Source organism: Neofelis nebulosa, chromosome 8 (genome assembly GCF_028018385.1).
Source record: "Neofelis nebulosa isolate mNeoNeb1 chromosome 8, mNeoNeb1.pri, whole genome shotgun sequence".
NCBI classification, from domain to species: domain Eukaryota; kingdom Metazoa; phylum Chordata; class Mammalia; order Carnivora; family Felidae; genus Neofelis; species Neofelis nebulosa.
The window spans coordinates 47,152,953-47,174,890 of record NC_080789.1 but is presented as its reverse complement, the minus strand read 5'-3'; the positions used below and the strand labels follow the sequence as shown (position 1 = coordinate 47,174,890).

General features: G+C 43.9%; 1 protein-coding gene across 4 annotated transcripts in view; it reads right to left on the bottom strand.

The window, feature by feature from the left end:
• PTPRB (protein tyrosine phosphatase receptor type B) overlaps positions 1 to 21,938 on the bottom strand; it is a 118,391-nt gene that overhangs the window by 12,363 nt on the left and 84,090 nt on the right. For all 4 annotated transcript variants that reach the window (XM_058742044.1, XM_058742043.1, XM_058742045.1 and 1 more), the window contains 13 exons: positions 21,582 to 21,731; positions 18,978 to 19,221; positions 12,895 to 13,001; positions 8,858 to 8,957; positions 7,980 to 8,063; positions 7,860 to 7,877; positions 7,654 to 7,735; positions 6,949 to 7,039; positions 6,187 to 6,263; positions 4,374 to 4,508; positions 2,978 to 3,100; positions 2,578 to 2,741; positions 715 to 850 (listed from right to left, as the gene is read on the bottom strand). In XM_058742044.1, the coding sequence (XP_058598027.1) occupies positions 715 to 850; positions 2,578 to 2,741; positions 2,978 to 3,100; positions 4,374 to 4,508; positions 6,187 to 6,263; positions 6,949 to 7,039; positions 7,654 to 7,735; positions 7,860 to 7,877; positions 7,980 to 8,063; positions 8,858 to 8,957; positions 12,895 to 13,001; positions 18,978 to 19,221; positions 21,582 to 21,731 (1,511 nt within the window). The remainder of the gene's footprint in view (positions 1 to 714; positions 851 to 2,577; positions 2,742 to 2,977; positions 3,101 to 4,373; positions 4,509 to 6,186; positions 6,264 to 6,948; positions 7,040 to 7,653; positions 7,736 to 7,859; positions 7,878 to 7,979; positions 8,064 to 8,857; positions 8,958 to 12,894; positions 13,002 to 18,977; positions 19,222 to 21,581; positions 21,732 to 21,938) is intronic.

Here is a 21,938-nt window from a genome sequence, read left to right as displayed (position 1 = left end):
ATGATGCAGGGGGAAAACAAGCTTGGTCTGTGTGTGAGCACAGATCTGACCCTGAGGCTGTGGGGCTAAGGGCCTGGGACTCTCTTGAATGGGTTTGAGTCCCAGCTTGGCCACTTCATAGCTGTGCAAGCCCTTTAGCCTCTGAATCTCATTCTAGCCTGGAAATGGGAAATGATACTTCTCTTGTCTGTTTTTTTGTGAAAATTTAATGAGATAACATGTTAAAAAATGCCCTACAAATGTCAAAGGACAGCACAAATGGAAGCATTTATCCTTTGCAATCAATGTGCATGCAGTCCTTTGGGGTCTTTAGAGGTGGGCTGGGGTGGGCTGGAGGAGAGAAGAGACTGTAGTCTGTTTCTTTTTTCTTAATGGAAGTTCTGGTACTCACTAGCCAGCTTATCTGAAAATAACCTTCAAGACTGGCCTGGCCTTTCCCCCATGTACACCCACGTACAATGCATTGATTTAAAACAGTGCTTCTCATCCACCTACAGAAGATGGGCAACTGGTGCAGTAGAGAAAAGGACACACATCAGCCTCAAGGTCACTGAAATATGTTTACAATGACGAGTCTGACAGAACACCTATATTCAGTTCTCTTTCTCTTCCTAATGAGTCACAGTCATTTGCTCTTGTCAGATTAAAGCCTTGGACATTTTGGGGGAGAGAGGCAGGGAAGGTGATCTGTGTCCTTCAGCCTGTAACTCTTACCTCCGTCTGGACCATGTGAACCCTGTGAAGTCTTAGGTCGTGCACCGCTCCATAAATGTCCACAGAGTCTTTGGAGTCTAATTGCTGGAGGATTCTGTCCAATGCGATAAAGGTTCCAGTCCTACCCACACCAGCACTAGGAGAGAGAGTGAAGGAAGACTGAGCCTTTTTTCTTAAATTAGCCTTTCAGGACTGCATCCCCAGAGACTCTAGGCCCATCTTTCTTTTCCCTTCCAGGTTATGAGAGAATATGGGAATCCTTCTTTCCCTCTTTTCTCTTTTTCCTTCCTTCTTCTACCTCCCCCGCCCCACTAGGGATAAGTGCTTCTCTACACTTAGTGTGCGTTTCCATGGATGTTTTATACTTTTCCTGCATACATGTAAAACCATGAACCATATACTCATTTTTTTGTGTTCCAAAAATTGACCAAAATGGTAACATGTTTTATGTATCCTTCTGCCAACTTTCTTTTTACTCAGTATTATGTTCTGAGATTTATCCATGTTGTTACATGCAGATCCACTTTCTTTTTTTTTTTTTAATTTGATTCTTGTTTATTTAAGTTTTTATTTATTTATTATTTTTGAGAGAGAGAGAGAGGGAGAGAGAACCAGCAGGGGAGGAGCAGAGGGAGAGGGAGACAGAGGATCTGAAGCAGGCTCTGCACTGACAGCAGAGAACCGGACGCAGGGCTCTAGCTCACAAACTGTGAGATCATGACCTGAGCTGAAATCAAGAGTCAGACTCTTGACTGACTGAGCCACCTAGGCACCCCAAGATCCACTTTCTTTTAACTACTCCACAGAGTTCATAAACCACTGCCAATCTATCCCCTGCTAATCTATTCCCTACTGACAGGCAATGAGATCATTTTTAGTTATTCTCCTTTAAACATTGTGTTGCAGTGAGCCTCCTTGTGCACATGCATGGGGACTTCTCTAGGGTTGATATCTAGAAGCAGAACTGATGGGTCATTGGGAAGCTAGAATCCCTAGCTTCAGTAGGGATTGCTGAATTGCTTCCCAAAGTGACTGTGTAACTGGAAGTTTCTGATGCACAGATTTGTAATATAAAGAATAACAGTTCTCAAGTGGTCCCGGCAGAAATGCCAGCCATTCTGCAGAAAGCAGGAAGCTCCTGAGTGCTTCACATTCCCATTAAAAGCATCAGGGTTCCAATGACATATAAAAGCCAGGCTCCTAGGGTGCTGGGCTAACTGCGAGGAAACGAGGGCATCTGACATTTCTCTTACTGTAGCAATTCCCTGCTCTTTATTTCTTAGTGCCATTCGGTCAGGGCTATCAAAGTGTTGCTGCAAACATTAATTAGCTAAGCATCAGGCTCCCCAGAGACGAAGAGTGAGGCATTGCTTGTTAGGCTGGTTATATGGGTATGCAGTCCAAAGCAAAGAGAAGTCAAGACAGAACAGAGGTTTAAGAGCAAAATTGGGTGCTCCAGATGGCAAGTGCTACTTGACCTGCAGGGAGGTCTGGAGCAGGGATCTGGAAGGGTGCTCAGGGTTTATACAAGTGGAGCAGAGAGATTTGGCCATTCCAAAGAGTAAGGATGGCAAGAGGCGAGAATAGGCAGGTTTGTGAAGAGCGTGGGAGGGAGGTTTCCAGGAATTTGGGTTGGGAAGTGAGACGGACCCACTTATGGAGGGTCTGGAAGTCACATAGGGACTTTGCATTTTGTACAGAAGCAAAAAGATCAAGAGGGAGAGAGAAAGGGATGGAGAGTGAGGGTGAGAGACAGGTGGAAGGTGAAGAAAGGGAGAAAGAAGACAGGAGAGAGCACAATAATGTGCTCTCAGCCTGCGCAGGCCGGTTGGCCCAGACGGACGCTCCACTCCCCGTCGGTACCTGCAGTGCACCACGGTGGGCCCGGCACCGGGGCTTCTGCTGATGTAATCCCTGACGGTTCTCACGAACTGGATCAGGGACTGGGTGGTTTCTGGGACCCCGTGGTCTGGCCACACTGTGTAGTGAAAGTGGCGGATGAGTCTGTGTGCATCGAGCTGTTCCTCCTGGAAGGCAGAGAGGATGATAAGAGGAAGGACCCCCCGCCCCACGACCACCACCAAAAAAAAAAAAAAAAAAAAGAGGAAGGACCCAAGGCAAACATACAAGTCTGACATCTGATGCCACTCAGCAACTCCCATGAGCTGAAACTATGGGGGAGGAAGCGGCAAAAAGGGGATTCATGGGTGTCCTGTGTCTTTCCAATAGGGGCTGTTAGGTTAAGTCAAACAGACAAACATACGCTGCATATCCTAAATTCCCGGATGGTCCACTCAGGCAGCACAGACTCTGAGAGCATCTGCAGGATGAGGTCCCCATAGTAGAGGGAATCCTGGTCTGCTGGCCAGTAATGGTCACACTTTACCTAGAGGAAGACAGAAATATGTGAGTCTGGAAACGTGACTCCTCTATGAACCTGGATGTTTCCTCCTCAAAACATCTTCCTGAGCTGGAATCTACGGTCAGCTGCTAGAGCGTCTGACCATCTGCTCTCCATCAGTGTGCTCAGGGCCAGTGCTCAAACCAGGCTGCAGTTGCGAAGGAAGGAGAGACTTGGAGGGAGCTCTCCTTGGAGGCTATCCAAGGAGCGAAGCCCCGACTTTGGGTTCACGTACCTTTCAGGCACACTGTTCCAAGGCTTGAGCTTTCTGTTGATTTCCTTTGCATTTCAATTCCACTGGCCCATAACCCACATATTACAATAGTTCTTTCTCAATAAAGTTCTAGGTGGGCAGAGGAAGCCAATGTCTTCTTGGCCCTGTTTTGTTTCTATTTTGATATCACTGTCCTCACCCAGACCAAATGCCATGTGCCAAGTGATATTTGAAAATTCGGAACATTTAGCTAAGCTCCAATTTACATGTAGGAAGACAGGAGGGAGAATTATGAACCCATATTTATTGATCACAGATACTGGGTATTTTATATGCAATCTCTTTTTTCATCCTCAAAATAACCACATAAAATAGGGGCTTATAAATGCATTACAAGATTTGCTTAATTTGTCCAGATAACTATTTTATTTTATTTTTAAAGCTTATTTATTTTTGATGGGGGTGGGGGGGTAGGGGCAGAGGGAGAGGGAGAGAGAGAGAAAGAGAGAGAGAAAGAGAGAGAGAGAGGGAGAGAGAGAGACTTTCAAGCAGGCTCCACACTGTCAGCTCAGAACCTAATACACGGCCCCAACGCACAAACTGTGAGATCATGACCCGAGCCAAAACCAAGAGTTGGACACTTAACTGACTGATCCACCCAGGCGCCCTAGATAACTATTTTACTTTGTGTCTGCAGCCTAAAGTTTATTTCTTTTCCTAAAAGTAGGGGCAGAGCCAGTGATTCTGGTAAGGTATACACTGAAGGGTGGAACAGACAAGGAGCCACCTAATATTTCTGTGTCATGGGCACTTCTGATGATCTCAGTCTTCAAATGGAAACACCTTTGCCTGAAACTTCAGACCCAGAATCAGAAGTGGGTATCACCCAGGTAAGCCTCTTGTAACTGAGTGGCTGAATTCACTAACAATGTTCTCACATGATCCCTCCTTCGCTTTTATGGAGTTTAACTCTCGGAGGTGGGGTAGAATTCCATCCTGGGGGCGGTAAGCGAAGTTCGGAAGTCAGGGAGACTGTTTACTCACCCTGCCCTTCTCCACACACTGGGTCACCATGACGATGTTGTGAACATTCTGTTCCCACGCCATTTTCCAGAAGTCATCCTTGGTGCCAGGAAGAGGTCCCTGAGTAGCAATGTATTCTCTTCTGAAGTTGTTGCCCTGTGATGAATTTACAACATGGAGAGTCAGGAACAATGGGCCTCCTCAGGACTGTAAACAGAGGGTTATCTCTGCAGACTACATGATATATAGGTCTTTGCCAGATCCCTGACTTGAGAAAAAGATACTAACACAAGTGTCAAGGCTTGGGAACAGGAAGGACAAAGGCCGGAACACTGAACTATTGTTAGGAGACTGCTTCCCATTTATTAGGCTGGGTCTATTCTAAGAGGCAATGGAGGACTCAGGCAATAATCTAGACTGTGTGTGTGTGTGTGTGTGTGTGTGTGTGTGTGTGTGTGTGTAGGAAGGGACTGCCTGAGGGACTGACTTGGATCAGGCTCTTCCCCTATTCAATGTAGGGGAGCTTTAGACATTTTGGATAGTTGACATGAGCGCTGGTTGGAGACATCGTACAAGGGAAAGTTAGGGGAAGGGAAACCACTATTTATCGAGCATCTACCATATACTGTGGGGCAGGACTTCCACAGATCTTACTTAATCTTCACCACAACTCTATGAGCTAGGATATTTTCGTCCACTTATTCTGCACTCGAGGAAGACAGAATTACTTGCAGCTCCTAGCTGAAGTTCCTTCTCTCCTTGCCTCTCCTCGGGGCCCCTGCACTGTGTCACCTCTGCCACCCCCATGCCCGCCCACCCAAACACTGCCTCTCGGCTGGCTAGTCCTTATTTAGCCTCCATGTTTCAGCATGTTGCCTGCTCTGCTGAGCCTTCCTTTATCTTCAGCTCTGCGGGCTGGTGGTCTCCTCCCAGAAGCTCCCCTGGCCACCCCTAGCTTCTTGCTCCCCAGAGACCAGCAGCCCGGTGATGACCTGGGGAGCCTGTGAGAAATGCAGAATCCCAGGTCCTACCCAGCCCTGCCAATTCAGAGTCTGCATTTTAACAAGACCCCACATGCTGTGGATGTATGTTGATGGGGGAGAAGACTTCTCTAGCCTGCTTCCCATGGCATCGCCTTGTCATTTCCTGATGTCCCGACTCTTCTCTGATGGTCAGGATTCCACCTGACCTTATCCCTGTACATAGCTCAGCATCTGACTTATAGTTACTACTTAACTGTATAGTGTTTATTGAGTGAATGAATAATTATTTGAGGTAAATATTATTTTCCTCATTTTTTGGGAAAGAAAATGAGGCCCCAAGAGGTGACATAACTTGCCCGAGGTCACAGAGTCACCAAGGGGCAGAGATGAAATTCAAATGTGAAACTGTCTGACCTTAAAGTCTTTTCCACTGTAGTGTGCTGTGGGAAGTTGGCAGGATGCTAGTCAGAATTTGAGCCCAATAGTCTGACACAACTTTTGAGTTCTGTCTTTGGTTTTCAAAAATCCAAATAACATTGAGTCAGCTCCCCTAGCTGGGCAGCCTGAGCCATGGAGCTTCCTTGGGGAGCTCTAATCTTTGCTGAGAGCTGCAGAGAGAAGACTAGCCTTGACAATGCCTCCTGAGCTCATTATCATCTTGTGTGACTATAGCCATTGTGAAAAATGGGCTCTAGCAGTGATGGAATTGCACCCCCTGTGTTTTATAGCAATCAGACCTATGTACTTCCAGACCTGGGAACAGTGTGGGAGCATGTGGGAGGAAAGGTGTCTGCAATGTAGCCACCCATCAAAGCTTCATCCCAGGCACCATGGCTTAATGGTTCACTTACAGGGATGTAGCTGGCATTGATGTAGTCTGAGCATGGGTCATCATCTACATTGGACAGCTTCACTCGAGAGGCATCATCTGGAAGGAAGTTGATTGAGAGTCACTGGATCTTAGGATGATTTTTTCTACTGTTTGATGGAAGGCTTGGTATTTGATGTGCATTAGCTCTGACCTCCAAAACACCCAGAGGGAGGTATTCTCATCTCCATTTGCAGATGAGGGTCAGACAGGGTGACTGATTTGCCAAGTTGCTCAGGCGGCCCATAAACACACAAACAAGCCAAATGCTCTTTGAGTCCCCCTCTGCTCTTTCCTTCATAACACTATACCTTTCCCCGATGGAGTGGCCGGCTCCCTTTCACAGCCGGAATAAATACAATCCAGAACAACTATTTTCTACTGCCTCACCTGCTAGGGTCAGGATAATAAAAAATATATAATAACTCCTAACTTAGGACTTGAAGGAAACCCACACTGGCCTTTGCTGTTAACCCCATTACTGCTCCCAGGCTTCCAAGGAGGTGCAGTAGGACCACGTGGTGACATGTCAACAGCATGAGAGGTGTCATAGCGGGTTGCAAGCTGGTTGTTACCCACTGAAGGGAAGTGCAATAACATACAAGTCATTCCTTTTTAAAGGCATTCAGAGCCTCAGATCTTCCATATTCAGCTATACCATATTTCTTTAGCCCCATTTTATTCCTAGAAAAGAGAAGAAATGGCTAGAGGAAGACAGCTGGACACATTTCAACACAAAACTCACAGGGCAATATATTGTTGTATCGATTTTTCCCTCTGTTCTCCGGCAAGAGTGCAATGTCACATGATTGGTTTCGACCCACGTCTTTCAAGTCCTATTAAGTCAAAAAGAAGTTTGCAGGTGGAGAATATGAAATAAGAGAAGGCAAATCATATAGTCCTCGAGATACATAATGATCTAACAACATGTCCCAGTAGTTGCTGTTTATGGAATGGCTCTGATCCCCAAAGCAGAGGAGCTGTTCTCACCTCCACTCTACAGATGAGGCTCAGACTGGATAACTAACCTGCCGCAGGCCACACAGGTGGCAAAGCCGGGAACCGAATCCACAGCCTGGGCACTTTTCACCAAACCACATTGTCTCCCAGTCCAGCAAAATGCCAGGTTAAATAATAGACAGAATTAGGTTTACATCTGAGATTTGTTAATTCTTTCTTAACGTCTTGTCCAAGTAGCACTTTGCTTGCTGTGCTGTTCTGGAGATCAGACTGGCCTCTGGGACCCAGTGGTGCATCAGCAGGGAATGGATTCGGGCATAAAAGAGCGGTCAGCTGAGATCCTACGGGTCAGCTCCCGAGTCTGATCAGCCTGTGACTCCACGGGAGACTCCACGTGGAGGGGAGGAAGGAAGGGAAAGGGAAAGGAGGGAGGCTGGAAGGGAAATTCTAAGGACTGGGATTGCTAAAGCATCACAGAGCCAAGTTGTACCTCGTATTCCTTGGATAGAAGGTAGTTGGAATCAGCTTGCAGCTTCATGAAGTGCCCTTCGAACTGATTTATTATTATTGGGCTATAGTTAAAAATAGAAAAAAAAAAAAAAAGAAAATTACTGACATAAAGGGAAACTGCCATACCCAATCTGGGTTGTATTTCAAAAGCAGATAATATAGTAATTAATGAGTTCTCTCTCTTACCAAGACGTTTTCCGGTTACTGTGAAAGACGCCAAAAGAAGAAAGACCTCGTTAGCAAATCTCACATAAAACAATCAACTCATCTTTCAATACATTATGTGAAGGAAAATGTGGCGCTCACCCTTTCTGGCCCAGGTTCAAGTGGACAGATAATGGTCGATCCCGGCGAATGCTCAGGCGGGCAGAGGGCCTTTCTCGACCAAGGCTGAAACATAAGGGAGAGGGTTTATATTCTGATTATGAAACTTGATTCAAACAAAATTTTCCATTTATGGTGAGGCTGTGCATGTCTGTGCAAATATGGATTTTTCAGTATTCATGTAGATTTACACTCAGCCAACGTCTCTTTGAGGGGAGGAAGAACATAAAGAAGAAATAGATTTTTCCCACTCAGAAACGGATCTCTGCAATAGCTGAAGATTTGTCTTCTGGTTTTTGGCTACAGGTCATAATCACTTCCCACACTCTCAATAAAACTTTCCTTAAAAAAAAAAACCCAGTAAACCTTAGATGCAAGACATGACTGCAAGAGGGAAGACAATGTGCCAAATAAAACAAATTCCCTAAGAGGAGGGGGTGTGGCTTTGGGGCCACCTGCTATTTGGTTCTTTTTGGTCCCTTCTTAAATTAGCATGGCAGATATGACCACGACATGGTGATGTCAGCCATACTTTTCAGCATATTTCAGAAAAGCACTTGGGTGGGCAATTCACAGACATCTCTATCTTCAGGAGCAAAAGGAGTTATTTCACATTCAAATGAAGAAGCTACAGATGGCCCCTCAGTCATTTGGCTGGGGCAAAATTCATCAATGGTCGAGGAGGGGCTGAATAAAATGAGTCACTGTTGGAGGGTTTGACTTGTTTTTCTCCAGAAACAAAGATAATTTAGCCTGGAGAAAGGAAATTCTTTTCCCTTCTTACTTCTCAGGCTAACGGGCATTTTCAAAGGCACCTTTAAAGTTGGGAGCCCAATCACCATAGAATACTTTGTACTCACCTAGCTTTCTGTCTGCAGATGAATAAGGCAACAATGGCCACCAGCATGCCAATTAAGAACAGACCGGCACTCACACCTTCAATAACTCCAAATAAAGGCTCTACAATAATCCAGAAGGAAATAACAAACCCAGGTAGGAAAATTAGTGCTAAAGAACCAGGAAGCCAGCTACTGAAATCCTGTCTCCCTAGGGACATTATTACGGAAGAATTCAAACGATGGCCACACTGGAGTATTTACTAGATCACGGAGGAGTGTGCAGCCGGGAAGGTGAAACACTGGCTCCTACACTGGAATGGCAGGTCAGTCCTTACATGTTTGAAGTTCATGGTGTTCAGCTTATAAAGGAATTTTGGACTCATTTGTGCTTGTTATGGAAAGGCCAGCAGTTTGCCACCAAGATAAAAATGTTATTTCAGGGGCGCCTGGGTGGCTCAGTCAGTGAAGCGTCCAACTCTTGACTTCAGCTCAGGTCACCATCTCACAGTTCGTGGGTTCGAGTCCTGCGTCAGGCTCTGCGCTGGCATGAGGAGCCTGCTTGGGATTCTCTCCCTCCCTCTCTCTCTCTCTCTGCCCTTCCTGTGCACTCTTCTCTCTCAAAAACAAACTTTAAAATAAAATAAATTAAAAAAATAAAAGTTTAAAAATCCTATTTCATTCATATGAAACAAGTAATGAGTAGCACTGGGGACTTTTGCAAATCCAGTGAATTACTGAGAGCTATTTTAATGAAATCTTATTTTTATTATCTGGTATGATACTACCTCTGGGAGTTTATGAATAGGTAAGAGTAGACTATTTTTAAAACAGCTTTATTGAAATACAATTCACATACTATGCAATTCACCAATTTATTTAAAAAAATTTTTTTAGTGTTTATCTTATCTTTGAGACAGAGAGACAGAGCATGAGTGGGGGAGGGGCAGAGAGAGAGGGAAACACAGAATCTGAAGCAAGCTCCAGGCTCTGAACTGTCGGCACAGGGCCCGACGTGGGGCTCGAACTCATCAACCGCGAGATCACGACCTGAGCCGAAGTCAGACTCTCAACCGACTGAGCCACCCAGGCGCCCCGCAATTCACCAATTTAAATTGTGTAATTCAATGCTTTTTGGTACAGTCATGGAGTCTGACAAACATCCAACACCACATTCAATTTTCTAACATTTTTGTCACCCCTCAAAAGAAACCCCATACCTCTTAGCAGTCACTCTCCATCCTTCCCCAGCTCCTGTCAACCAAAACTCTACTTTGTCATCGTGGATTTGCCTATTCTGGACATTTCGTATAAACTGAAACATAAATAGGTGGTCTTTTGTCATTGGTTTCTTTTACTCAGCATAATGTTTTCAAAGTTCATCTGTGTTGTAGCGTGGGGTCAATGTTTCATTCCTTTTCATAGGTGGATAATATTGCATGGAATATATAACATATTGTTTAGCCATTCATCCACTGATGGACACTTGGGTTACCACTATTTGGGGGTTATTATAAATAATGCTGCTTCGAACATCCGTGTACAAGTTTTTGTGTGTGCGTATGTTTTCATTTCTCTTGGGTACATAATTAGGAGTGGAGTTGCTGGTTTGGGTAGATGGTAACTCTAGGTTTAACATTTTGAGGAACTGCAGAAATGTTTTCCAGAGCAGCCAAACCATTTTATATTCTCACGAGCAATGTAGGAGGGTTCCAATTTCTCCATATCCTCGCTAACACTTGTCAGTGTCTTTTGATCACAGCCATTCCAGGGGGTGTGAAGTGATGTCTTACTGTGGTTTCGATTGGCATTTCCCCTAATGACTAATGATGCTGAGCATCTGGTCATGTTCTTATTGGCCATTTGTGTATCTTCTCTGGAGAAACATCTATTCATATCCTTTGCTGTGTGACTTTTTAAAAAAATGTTTATTTATTTGGTGGGGGGAGCGAGTGGGGGAGGGGGGGAGAGAGAGAGAGAGAGAGAGAGACAGAGTCCCAAGAGAGTCCCAAGCAGGCTTCACACTGTCAGTGCAGAGCCCGACACAGGGCTTGATCTCATGAAGTGTGAGATCATGACCTGAGATGAAATCAAGAGTTGGATGCTTAACCGACTGAACCACCAAGCACCCCTGTTGTTTGACTTGTAAGGTAACAGTTCTTCACATATGTTGGACGTGCGACCCTTATCAGATATTAATTTGCAAATAATTTCTCCCATTCTGTGGGCTGTTTTTTCACTTGCTTCATGGTCCTGTTTGAAGCACAAAAGTTTTCAATTTTGACCAAGTCCTATTTATCTTTTTTTTTTTTTTTTTTTCCTTCTGTTGCTTGTGCTATCGCTATCAGACCTAGGAAATCATTTCTTAATCCTAGGTCACAGATTCTTACTCCTGTGTTTTCTTTCAAAAGTTGCGTTGTTTCAGCTCTTATATTTAGGTCTATGGAGCAGCCTGTTTTCGAACTTGCACTTGAAGCCCTTGGATTTTGTTTGTTCAATGTTGCTATTCGAGATGTATTAAATCAACACAGTCTTTTAATGTGGTTAATATTCTTTTTTTGGATACATGTTGACTATCTTCCTTTGCTGGACTACATACAATTTTTGTTGTTTCCAAATAGGAAAGAATTGTGTTTACAATGCCCCTACTTAACTTTCAATTACAAGCAAACACATCTAAGTCCTCTTAACTGTGTTCTGATCCCTTTTTGGTTTGAAAAGTGGGAGATTATCCCTATATTTGGCATAAATAGACGGGAGTGTTTGTGAGGCTGAGTCATCTTTTGTCATGCAGCATGAGAGACTGTTTTAGCTAGGAAGAAGAACTTCCTGAGACCAAGCATTGTGGAACACTGGCTACAGGGAAACGCTGGGACAGAAGACCGTATCAGGGAACAAGGTGCTGAAAAATGAGGCTGTTTGCAGCATGATGGGAATATTCTGAGGCAATGCAGGGCAGAGGTTAAGGACTCCAGCAGAAAATGCCAGAATTCCACTTCTACTATCCTGGGCAAGTTACTTAAACCTCTTGGTGTCACAGGTCTTCACCTTTGAAATAGAGATGGTAACAGTATCTACCACAAAAGGCTATAGTAAAGATTGGATGAACTATTTCATGTACCAAGGTGATAGTAAATATTAGCTACTATTATTATTCAGGCTTTCCCTCTAGAACACTAGGGAAGTTTCTTTCATAAATTTATGCAGTCTTTTTTAAGTTAACATTTTTTTATGGTGTAAAAGTAACATAAGCAAAGAGGAAAAAAATCATCTTATAATCCCACTACTTTGAGATATTCATTGTTAATACTTTAAGAACAATTTTTTTAATGTTTATTTTTGAGAGGAGGGGGGAAGGGGAGGGAGAGGGGCAGAGAGAGAAGGAGACACAGAATCCAAAGCAGACTCTAGGCTTTGAGCTTGTCAGCACAGAGCCCGACAAGGGGCTCAAACCCATAAACTGCGAGATCATGACCTGAGCCTAAATCGGACGCTTAACCAACTGAACCACCCAGGAGCCTCAGTATACTTTTTTTTTTTTTTTTTTTTTTTTTTTTTTTTTTTTTTACGTAAACGCTATGCCCAACGTGGGGCTTGAACTCACGACCCCAAGATTAAGTCGCATGTTCTACTGACTGAGCCAGCCAGGTACCCCTCATTGTTAATACTTTGGTGGTTTTCCTTCTAGTCTTTTTTTTCTATGCATTTCTATGTTTCTGCATACATACATTCTCACCTATGAGCAAAAGCCTTTTGTACTTATATTTTGGCCTGTGCAAGTTCTTAATTTGAATGTTTTTCACTCATATTTTTAAAAACTTCATTTTTAATTAAAGAAATGTGATATTTCTACTTTCTTTTCAAGATTAATGCGCATTCAGTCCATTCCCCTTTAGAAGTACGAGCAATTTCTCTAATCCACATCATGCATGATCACATAGAGATTAAATTCCAAGTGAAAGCACATGTTCCCCTGTTAGCCAAGTCACCAGACTTAGGGGCTCTTGCAGGTGACACAGCAGTTGGTAGACTATGTGGGTAGATGAGGAGGTTAGCCTTACCTGACTCGGTGGTGATAGGCAAAGAGAAAAATGTGTCTGAGTAGAGGGGCTTCGTGAACTCCTTCAGGTCCTCATCAAACAGCTGTGTAAAAGCCCGAATGCTGATTCTGAAAGGGAAACCGATTTATTTGAGTACAAATTAGTGTCTGTCCACAGTAAAGCTGACTAGAAAATGTGCTCAAGGAGAAACAAGGTGGGCCCCTGGTCAATATGTGTCCAAGGTAGGATATGAAATATGGAATCCGATAGACCTGGGTTCATTCATGCATTTATTCGTTTATTCGTCAAATGTTTACTGAGCCTCTACTATGTGCCAGTTCCTGTTCTAGGATCTGGGGATACTGCCAGGGACACAACAAAGACCGTACCATCCAGAGGCTACATACTCTAGTGTTAGAAGTCAGATAACATATATACAAATTCAATATGCTGGATGGTGATATGTACCATGAAAAAGAAAAGAGGAGAGTAAGGGAGAAAGACAGCCATGGGGATGGGTATATGGACCTGCTCTATTCAGCACGTCAGTGAAGGGCTCTTGGATAAGAGGACATGTGCACAGAAATCAGAGGAGAGTCAGGGAGGCAGCCATGCCTGTGTTGCAGCAGAGGGAACCACAGTGGGGAAGGCACTGAGAAGAAAGACCAGATGGGGCCCAGCCTAAAGAGGAGAAGGGAGGAATTCAGGATGGGCCTAAGATTGGAGCTCAGTCATTTGAGAGAATAATGGCATCACTGATAGGAACGGGCATCTCAACTGGGGAAAGAAGAAGAGCTTTGCTCGGGCTGTGTTGGATTTACAGTGACAGCGAGGTTGATCTCGAAGTCTCCAGCTGACATTTGGAGTTATTCCAGCCACCTGGACAGGAGAGCTGCTAAGGCGGCTGTCCACATGTCCATGTGGGACAGTGCCTGAGATTAGCTGGCCCTGAATTCAATAAGCAGCTACTAAAAGATGAAGTTGTAACCTCAGCCTGGATGAAGTCTCTTGTCCCCACCAAAAAACCTTGGTCTCATATTCTCTGGGTGAGCCAGGCCAGTCTGGATGGCCACACTCAGTTTCTGGGGACGTACCTTACTTAGAAAGGGTTTGAGATCATTTGAAGTGATTAAACAGGACAATGAGCAAAAAGACTTTGTGGGACATGTTGTTTGATTTCAGATTTAAGGGAATCTTACCTAGAAGAGGAAACAGACATCGTTATTTTTCCTCTAGGAAGGCAGAATAAAGCCCAATAGGCTGAAGTCACAGGGAGGTGTAGTTTGGGAATATAAAGTCACTTTGTAACACCTACAGTATGAGCTGCTGCACAGGTAGTGAGCTCTCAGTCATTGAGGTCATTTAAGCAGAGGCTGGAGGAGAACCCGCTCTCAGAGAAGCTATAGGAGAGCATCCCTGCACTAAGTTAAGAAGACTGCCTCAGGCCAGCTATTGAGGTCTTTCTCTTTCAAACTGTAGATTGGCTGAGACTATGAGGCTTGATTTATATGGGAAAACTTTCCTAGTGTTGATTTAAATCCTACGAAAGTGAATGGAAGTCTCTTTTTTCCTTTAAAATAAATCTAGATTTGTTTCACCCAAATGTTCTGGGCAAATTGTTCTGCCCTCTGCCCTTCCTTCTAACTCATGCCCAAGTCCAAATGCAATCTTATAAAACAAACAAGATGATATTGATCAACCACATATATAATTTCCACCTCTAAAAGCTGCTTTCCAGCCGAAAGTTGTACTTCCAGGAATAACAGACTGTTGATGGAAGCATTGTGAGATGTCCCTCACGGGTAACAAGCAGTCAGCTTATGTTAAGTGGGAAGGTGAGGAGTTGGTGTGTGTTGCTAATGCATTGTACTTTTGGAAAATGAAATGAGTCTCTCCGGTGAAAAGAGATTCTTCTATTTGTATAGTGATTTATAAGTGAAGAAGAATCTTCACAGACATGGTTCTACCTGATCATTTCCAACTTCTCCAATATAACAAGGAAGCTTATTATTAGAACACGTCAGAGATTTGGAACCTGAAGTTTGGAGAGATTCTGTGTCTTGCTCCAGATCACAAAGAACAGCAGTGAAAGAAAACCAGACCCTGTGTTTTCTGAATCCTAGTCCAGATTTCTTTCTCTTATTTTCTCTTGGCTTCATTTCAATTTGACAGCAATGACTTCTGTTGGAGGGATGGTAAAAAGGGCCCAGGCTAGGAAGCAGAGGTTCTGAGGTCTAGCTATCACTCTGTTGCTGATTAGATGAATGGCCCCTAAAGTTTTTTATGCCTTGGTTTCCTTCTTTGTAAATTAAAAGCATTGAGTGTGACAACCTTGACATGTTCTATTCTGAAATGCTAGCTGCAAAATGCAAAATACAATGTGGACATAGATGAATAAGAACCTCTAGGAACCCAGATAGGAGACAATGACCCAGTACAGGATTGCCTTCAATTCAATGGGTCAGTAGGAGCTCTGCTCTTAAACTCTTTCCAAAAATGGACAGCACCACCACATTAGCATTTAGCACCCATCTGGATCCTACCTTCCTGGTCTTGTCTTCCCTGCTACCCCTTTCCATGCTCTTTCCCCAATTTGAAACTGAACTATTTGCTCTTCTCTAAACAATCTGTGTATTTCTTTCTCTGCACTTTGACTCCCACTCTTCCCTCCACGTTGAATCTCCTTCTGTCCCTATCTCCATATTTTCAAATCCTTCTCTACTTGTTAATGCTAAGCTAAAATGTTACCTCCTTCAAGAAGCCTTTTGAACCTTTACAGCATTTATTTACTCTCTTATGTCCTTCAACATTTCTGCTTATATTTTACAGACCTCTTCTGTATTGCATATATATGTGTGTGTGTGTGTATATATATATATATACACACACACACACATATATACACATATGTGTATATATATATATATATATATATATTCAGTGTATACACATATATTATTATTTTAATTAACAGATATATGATAGTAATTACTTCAACTTTATATGTGTCCACAATCAGAAATCTATAGCACAAAGTTAGAGATCATGTGTTTCAATTTCTTTCATTTGGGGAAAATGAGGTCAAGAGAAGCTGACTACCTGATCGTGGTCACATTGCTATTCCATTTAGAATAGAAACAAAGCCTGGGGAGCCTTGATGGCTGAGTCAGTTAAGCGTCCAACTTAGGCTCAAGTCATGATCTCACAGTTCGTGAGTTCAAGCCCCGTGTCGGGCTCTGTGCTGATGGCTCAGAGCCTGGAGCCTGCTTCAGATTCTGTCTCCCTCTCTCTCTCTTGTGCTGGTGCTCTCAAAATAAATAAATAAACATTATAAAAATACTCTAGAATAGAAACAAAGCCAGATCAGCACTTTATTAACTTCCAAAATGCCTCCCACCCATCATGATCTGCCCTTTCTCTTCCCATATGGAATGGAGTTAATTATACACCCAGTAATAGGAACCCAGTAGCAAATGGGAAACATTACATTCGTTGACATAATAAACTTGCAAAGCAGCTAAACCTAGCATTTCCCATTTCGTCTCAATCCTCTTCCCCTCACCGCCCCCCCCCCCCGCCCCGTTCTCTCTCATCTCTGGAAAAAAGATGCCTGATAGCTTTGAGGGTCACTATGGTGACCATCATCTTGAGACAGGTAGAATTCTGACTGCATTAAGCTAGGGGTCAGCAGCCATCACACAGGATACCACGTAGTGTGTGGTTCCCCCACATACTTTGAAAGGCTGTGCCTCCTCTTATCAAGCATTATCTGCCTGGCATGCTTTTCACAGGACTGAACCAAATGTGGGGAAATATAGGGAAGCTGTGTTCTAGAAAACATGTAAGTATGGCATGAGTTGATCAAGCTATAATAAGAAATGTGTAAGTACTGATAGAGCAACTTGGGTCATTCCCTTATTTGTTCACAAACATTTAATGAGTGCCTCTTTGGGGCCAGGTATTTGTCATATTGTTTTGTCTCTATTAGACTACAAGCTCTCATAGTCTAGTGAAAAGGGGTAAGTAACCAAACAAAGGGCTGAAAAGTCCTGGTAAGTGAGGATTAGAGTGATGAAGGGTCTGGGTGCTGTGGAAATGGAGCTAGGGCCAACTGCCCAGTGTGGGTTGACAGGTTGATTGGGGTAATTTGAGGGCTGAGCTGGTTTCTGAAGTGTATGAAGGGATGCACCAGCCAGTCAAGGGAGGGGAGGGCATCCCAAATAGAGTGAAAAGAATGTGTGAGGGCTCAGAGGTATAAGAGACGCATGTCACTGTCAAAGGAACTCCAAGTAAGGGTTAACAAAAGGCAGGGTATACTTGTGACAGATGGTAGGAGGCAAAGCAGGAGAGAGAAGGTGAGAGCTTTATGTGCCCTCTTTGGAATCTTCATTTACTCCTAGAAGTGATTGGGGACCACTGGAAGGCCTTAATCGAGAAGGGACATGACCAGGTTTGATGGATCATCTACGTTCCTCCTCAGGACAGCCCTGTGTTGTTTTGCAGATGAGAGAAATGAGGATTTTGGAATTGAAATGCCATTTCCAAGGTTACACAGCTAAGTGGCAGCGCGTGAACTCAGTACAGGCTCTCCCAGGCCCTCAGCAGCCGTTACAAATGGGAAGGAGTGTGGTGGAGAGTGTAGGCTCTGGGACAGACATGAGCCATCTACAGCTTCTCATTGTCCCTCTCTTAACTGTAGTAGTGACTCAGTCATCTTCTCTCCTTCTCTTTCAGAAAGCAAACAAACAAAAAACAGCCTCCACTTTCCAACTCACAAATCGAATAGAGCCATTGGGAGACTTTTGTTCAAATCTCCTTGAGTCCATGTGACCGAGGAGCTGAGGCATCTCTTGATTCTTACAGGAACTAAAGGATTCCAGGGCTCTGATCTCCCTCACATTTCTCCTTTGTTCTGTCTGAGATCTCACCTCCTTCAGGTAGGCTCATATGGTCTCTTCTGGAATAGAAGACCACATGAGCCCACCTCACTAGTAAGATCGTATGAGTTTACTCTGAAGATGCCAACCTGGGTTAGGGTGGAAATCACATTTTTATGGTGAGTCCTGGGCAGAGGGAGTTACACAGAGTTCCTGCCCAAGGTGAGTTTTCTGGTTTAGGAAAACTGTTGGCCTGCCTGTGTTGATTCCAGGGAGGGGCTGAGAATGTTCTCAGGTGTGATTCCATGTCATTGTCTCCTTTTGGAGAATGTAGGAAAGTCTCTGCTGAGACTCAGGGATGATATTCAAAATATGTAAGAGTCAGTAAGACCTGGACACTGACCAACCCGCCATAGAGAACCTGACTGGCTGCCATACTGGCTGGATGTCAGCTCTGCCAACACCTAAGAGAGACAGCACATTCTCTGCAGAAGTACTGATCTTGGATGCTTGTGGCTTCTATCCAAGATGGCAGCCAAGGTTCCCTTTTTCTTGAGGACTCTGGCTTGGGATGCTGTGTACTTCTGCTCACACTTGCTTTCGGGGAGCACAGTGTAGACCAAGGGCACTGCCAATTCCTATGACTGAAAGGGCCTGTTGGCTGCCATAGTGCTTCCTAGGGCCAAAGCAAACAGCTGCTCCTTTTCATCTGTCATCCTAGCAGGAGGAAAGGGTACTCCCATTCATTAAGGGGCCTTCGACTTCAAGAATTCTGTCTGGACCAAAGAGCACCTTCATCTTTTTATGCCTTAGAAGGTAAATAAATATGTGTAATTACAACCCTCACTAGAAGTAGAAGATGAAACTTCATATTTCTTGGGTCTCCCTACACTCAATTTTTCTGTTTGGACATCTTTGCAGTCATTAAAATAGTAAAGAAGTTGTTTTATTTGTACTAAAGAAGTTAGGAGAAAAAACAATCTATTAAGAACCTTCAATTCTTCATATAATGAATTAGAGCTTTTGCAGAGTGCCGAAGGCCGGCCTTCTTTACACATTACCTGTGAATGGGGGCAGGAATTCAACTTTTATAAATGACCCAGTAACATGTAGAACACTGTTGTAGTGCTGGTTATTAATCTACGGGAGCTCCAGTGCATCAGATGCCCAGACTGCTAAGGACCCAGTAGTGCAGCATGTCCCTTCTTGCAAAACAATACATCTAACCTGTAGGCAGTGCGCGGCTTCAGTGGTCCGTCACAAAATTTTTGCTGATTGGGATCGCATTTTCCACCCAGGTTCTCCATCTCTGCTCCAAGCTTAATGTTAAAACTCTTGGAGTTGCTGTCGGGACTTTCGGCACATTTGCTGGCAAAGTAATCGGTCTGATACATTCGGATGGAGGCATTGTGCCTGTATTCTAGGTAGGAGGGCAGAGGGTGCTGTTGTTCTGGCTTCAGCTCATCACTGCCTGGAGGGAGAGAACCCACAGTGAAGCACTGGCTTTCTCGAGACTTCAGTGATTCCTAACGAGGTTTCTACGTCTGCCTCCTCTCACCCACCATCACCGGTCATCTCCAAAGTGCAGACTCTTTGATCTTGAAGGAGGCTGCGAAATTCTCCTAACGAAGTTAATTTTAATTCACTTCCCCTAGAATGAAAATTAAAGTGTGTGGATACAAAATTTTATACACACGCGTACGTATATTTATGCACACACCCTGTCATTTTTCTAGGAAATAGAATGTGTGTATTTGAGAGGTGAACTCACTTCATCTGATAATAATGTGTTCCAGAACTCCAGAAAGTTGGACACTCCCCACTGTGAGTCAGCCCACTAGACAAGCTCTCTACCTTGCCAATGACCATTGTAGCTGAGCTAATAAGGAAATCCCTATGACCTAGGAAATAGGGAAGAGATAAGAGAAATCAAGTTCAAGTCCAGAGCAGTCACCCAAAGGCACACTCCGCGGCCACACCCTGTCAGATAATTGCTCCGTGTACAGCTGTTATCTTGAGTACAGTTTAATCCTGGCTCGAATATGGCCCCTCGTGCGGAACTCTTCCCAGAACTCTTCTCTGTCCACCCAGCCTGCTGTGTGTTTTGGCACTGCAAACTCGTTTTTGTGTTGGCTGGAGGAAAGCATAATTAGGAAGATAAATATTATAGAGATAGGATACCATTTACGATGCGTCGCAAGGAGTGGTATTGTGGGGGTTCACCACATCCCGGACTATTGTTTAGTAAAATTTGCTCAAATGAGTGGGTCTTGGAAATATTATCTTGTTGGCAGTAACTGAAAGGAATGCCGGGGCGCCTGGGTGGCTCAATCAGCTAAGTGTCCGACTTTGGCTCAGGTCATGGTCTCCTGGTTCATGAGTTCGAGGCCCGTCTCGGGCTCTGTGCTGACATCTTGGAGCCTGGAGCGGGCTTCAATTCTGTGTCTCCCTTTCTCTCTGCGCCCCTCCCCTGCTCATGCTCTGTCCCTCTCTGTCTCTCAAAAATTAATAAATGTTAAAAAAATTAAAAAAGAAAAAAAGAAAAGGAATGTTGCCTTTAAGATGAACATATATGCTATGAATGACATTTACATGAGATGGACTGTTATCTTAGATCACCAGGGAAGCACAGCCCAGCTCCATGGACATCAATAATCAAAACCCACATGGCTGGAGAACACAAGGCTGCCTTCTGGGGTATGGCTTCTTTTTGGTCACTGCCTTACATTCATGTAGTAAAACATCACCTTCACTACATCTTCATTAACTCTAAAATCTCTCCACAGTTTGCTGATTTACCTCCAACTATGAGATGTAAGGAAATCTGGGATGCACCACTGGCCGTTGAAATTATTTAATTAGTTACGCACAACCAACTTTAGTACAATTAAATTACATGTCAAAGCACATAGACTGTTAGACATCCGGTGAGCTAAAGCAGTATTTAGCCTAGGAGCTGCTCCAGCACTTGTCAGCTTTAAAGTTTCTCATTGTCCACAAATGTGTTGAAATAGAGATGCTTAAGAAACTCATGTGCAACCCTTTAAACAATTCTGAAAAAACAGAAGACGTGTAAAAGATACCACGCCACTCCAGACACAAACATCTGTTTTGGAGAAATAGTGCACAAGCCCTCGGTGGCAAATACGACACTCCTGTAGGTGGTTTGACAAATGCTGACGTGATAAACTCTAAAAATCGTACTTGAGGCCCTATGGAACGTTGCCATAACTATTAGCCTATAGAAATTAGGTAGACTTTGAATGACTTCATAGACTAGAAAATGGAATATACTGCTGGCAATTCAGTAGAGAAAGGAAGGATGCTTTTCATGATCATCTTTTCCCTCTTTTCGGCTCTTGAATATTTCTTTGTGAATTGGTGAGTGGTTTGGAAGGGTGTGGTTCCTTGAGGTATTTGCGATTGGGGCGGGGAAGGCATTGAAGCATATTGCCGCTTAATGGCCGAACAAAACAAGTAGTGAACAGCATTGAATGAGTGTGAAGAAGGCTGTGTAGGTCAATCCCTGCAATGCACTTCCAGCAGTGCCTGGCACATAGGAAAGGCTCCATAAATGATAGTTATTTGTACTTACTGCTGTGGTTGCTATGATTATCAGTCACCCTTTTAATAATTAAACCCAGTGAATAATAGGCTTTATTGTTGAAAGTTTTTGTTACATCTCCCAGCATCCAGCAGAGAGGGGACAGAATTATATAAAGATTTAAGTTTTCCACTCTTCCAAACGTGTCACAGAAAGAGCCTCCATGGTGACCTTTGAGAAAGCAGTCCCCGTGTCCTACTGCTAGCAGATAATCCGTGATCACTTACCATCAGCCTCTCTCACTACCACTGTGAAGTATTTCACAGCTCCATTGGTGTCGCTGAACCAGCTGCAGTTGAAAGTGAAGTTGATGGAAGATTTGCTAATTAGCACATCCTTTTTATTCACACGGATATGTGGAGGTGGAGGAGGGGGCCCTGAAAAAGGATGGAGAAGGAACCCAGGGGAGTCACAACTCTGCTTTTCCATATAACAACAATCAGTGAAACGAAGGTCTCCACGCGCCGACCTCAGTGTGTGCGCGCGCGCGTGTGTATGTCTGTGTGGAAAGCTTGTGATCCAGAAAACCTCCTCCTCTCCTAGAGGAAAGCAGGCAGAGGAAGTGATGTGCCAGTGGCACGTTA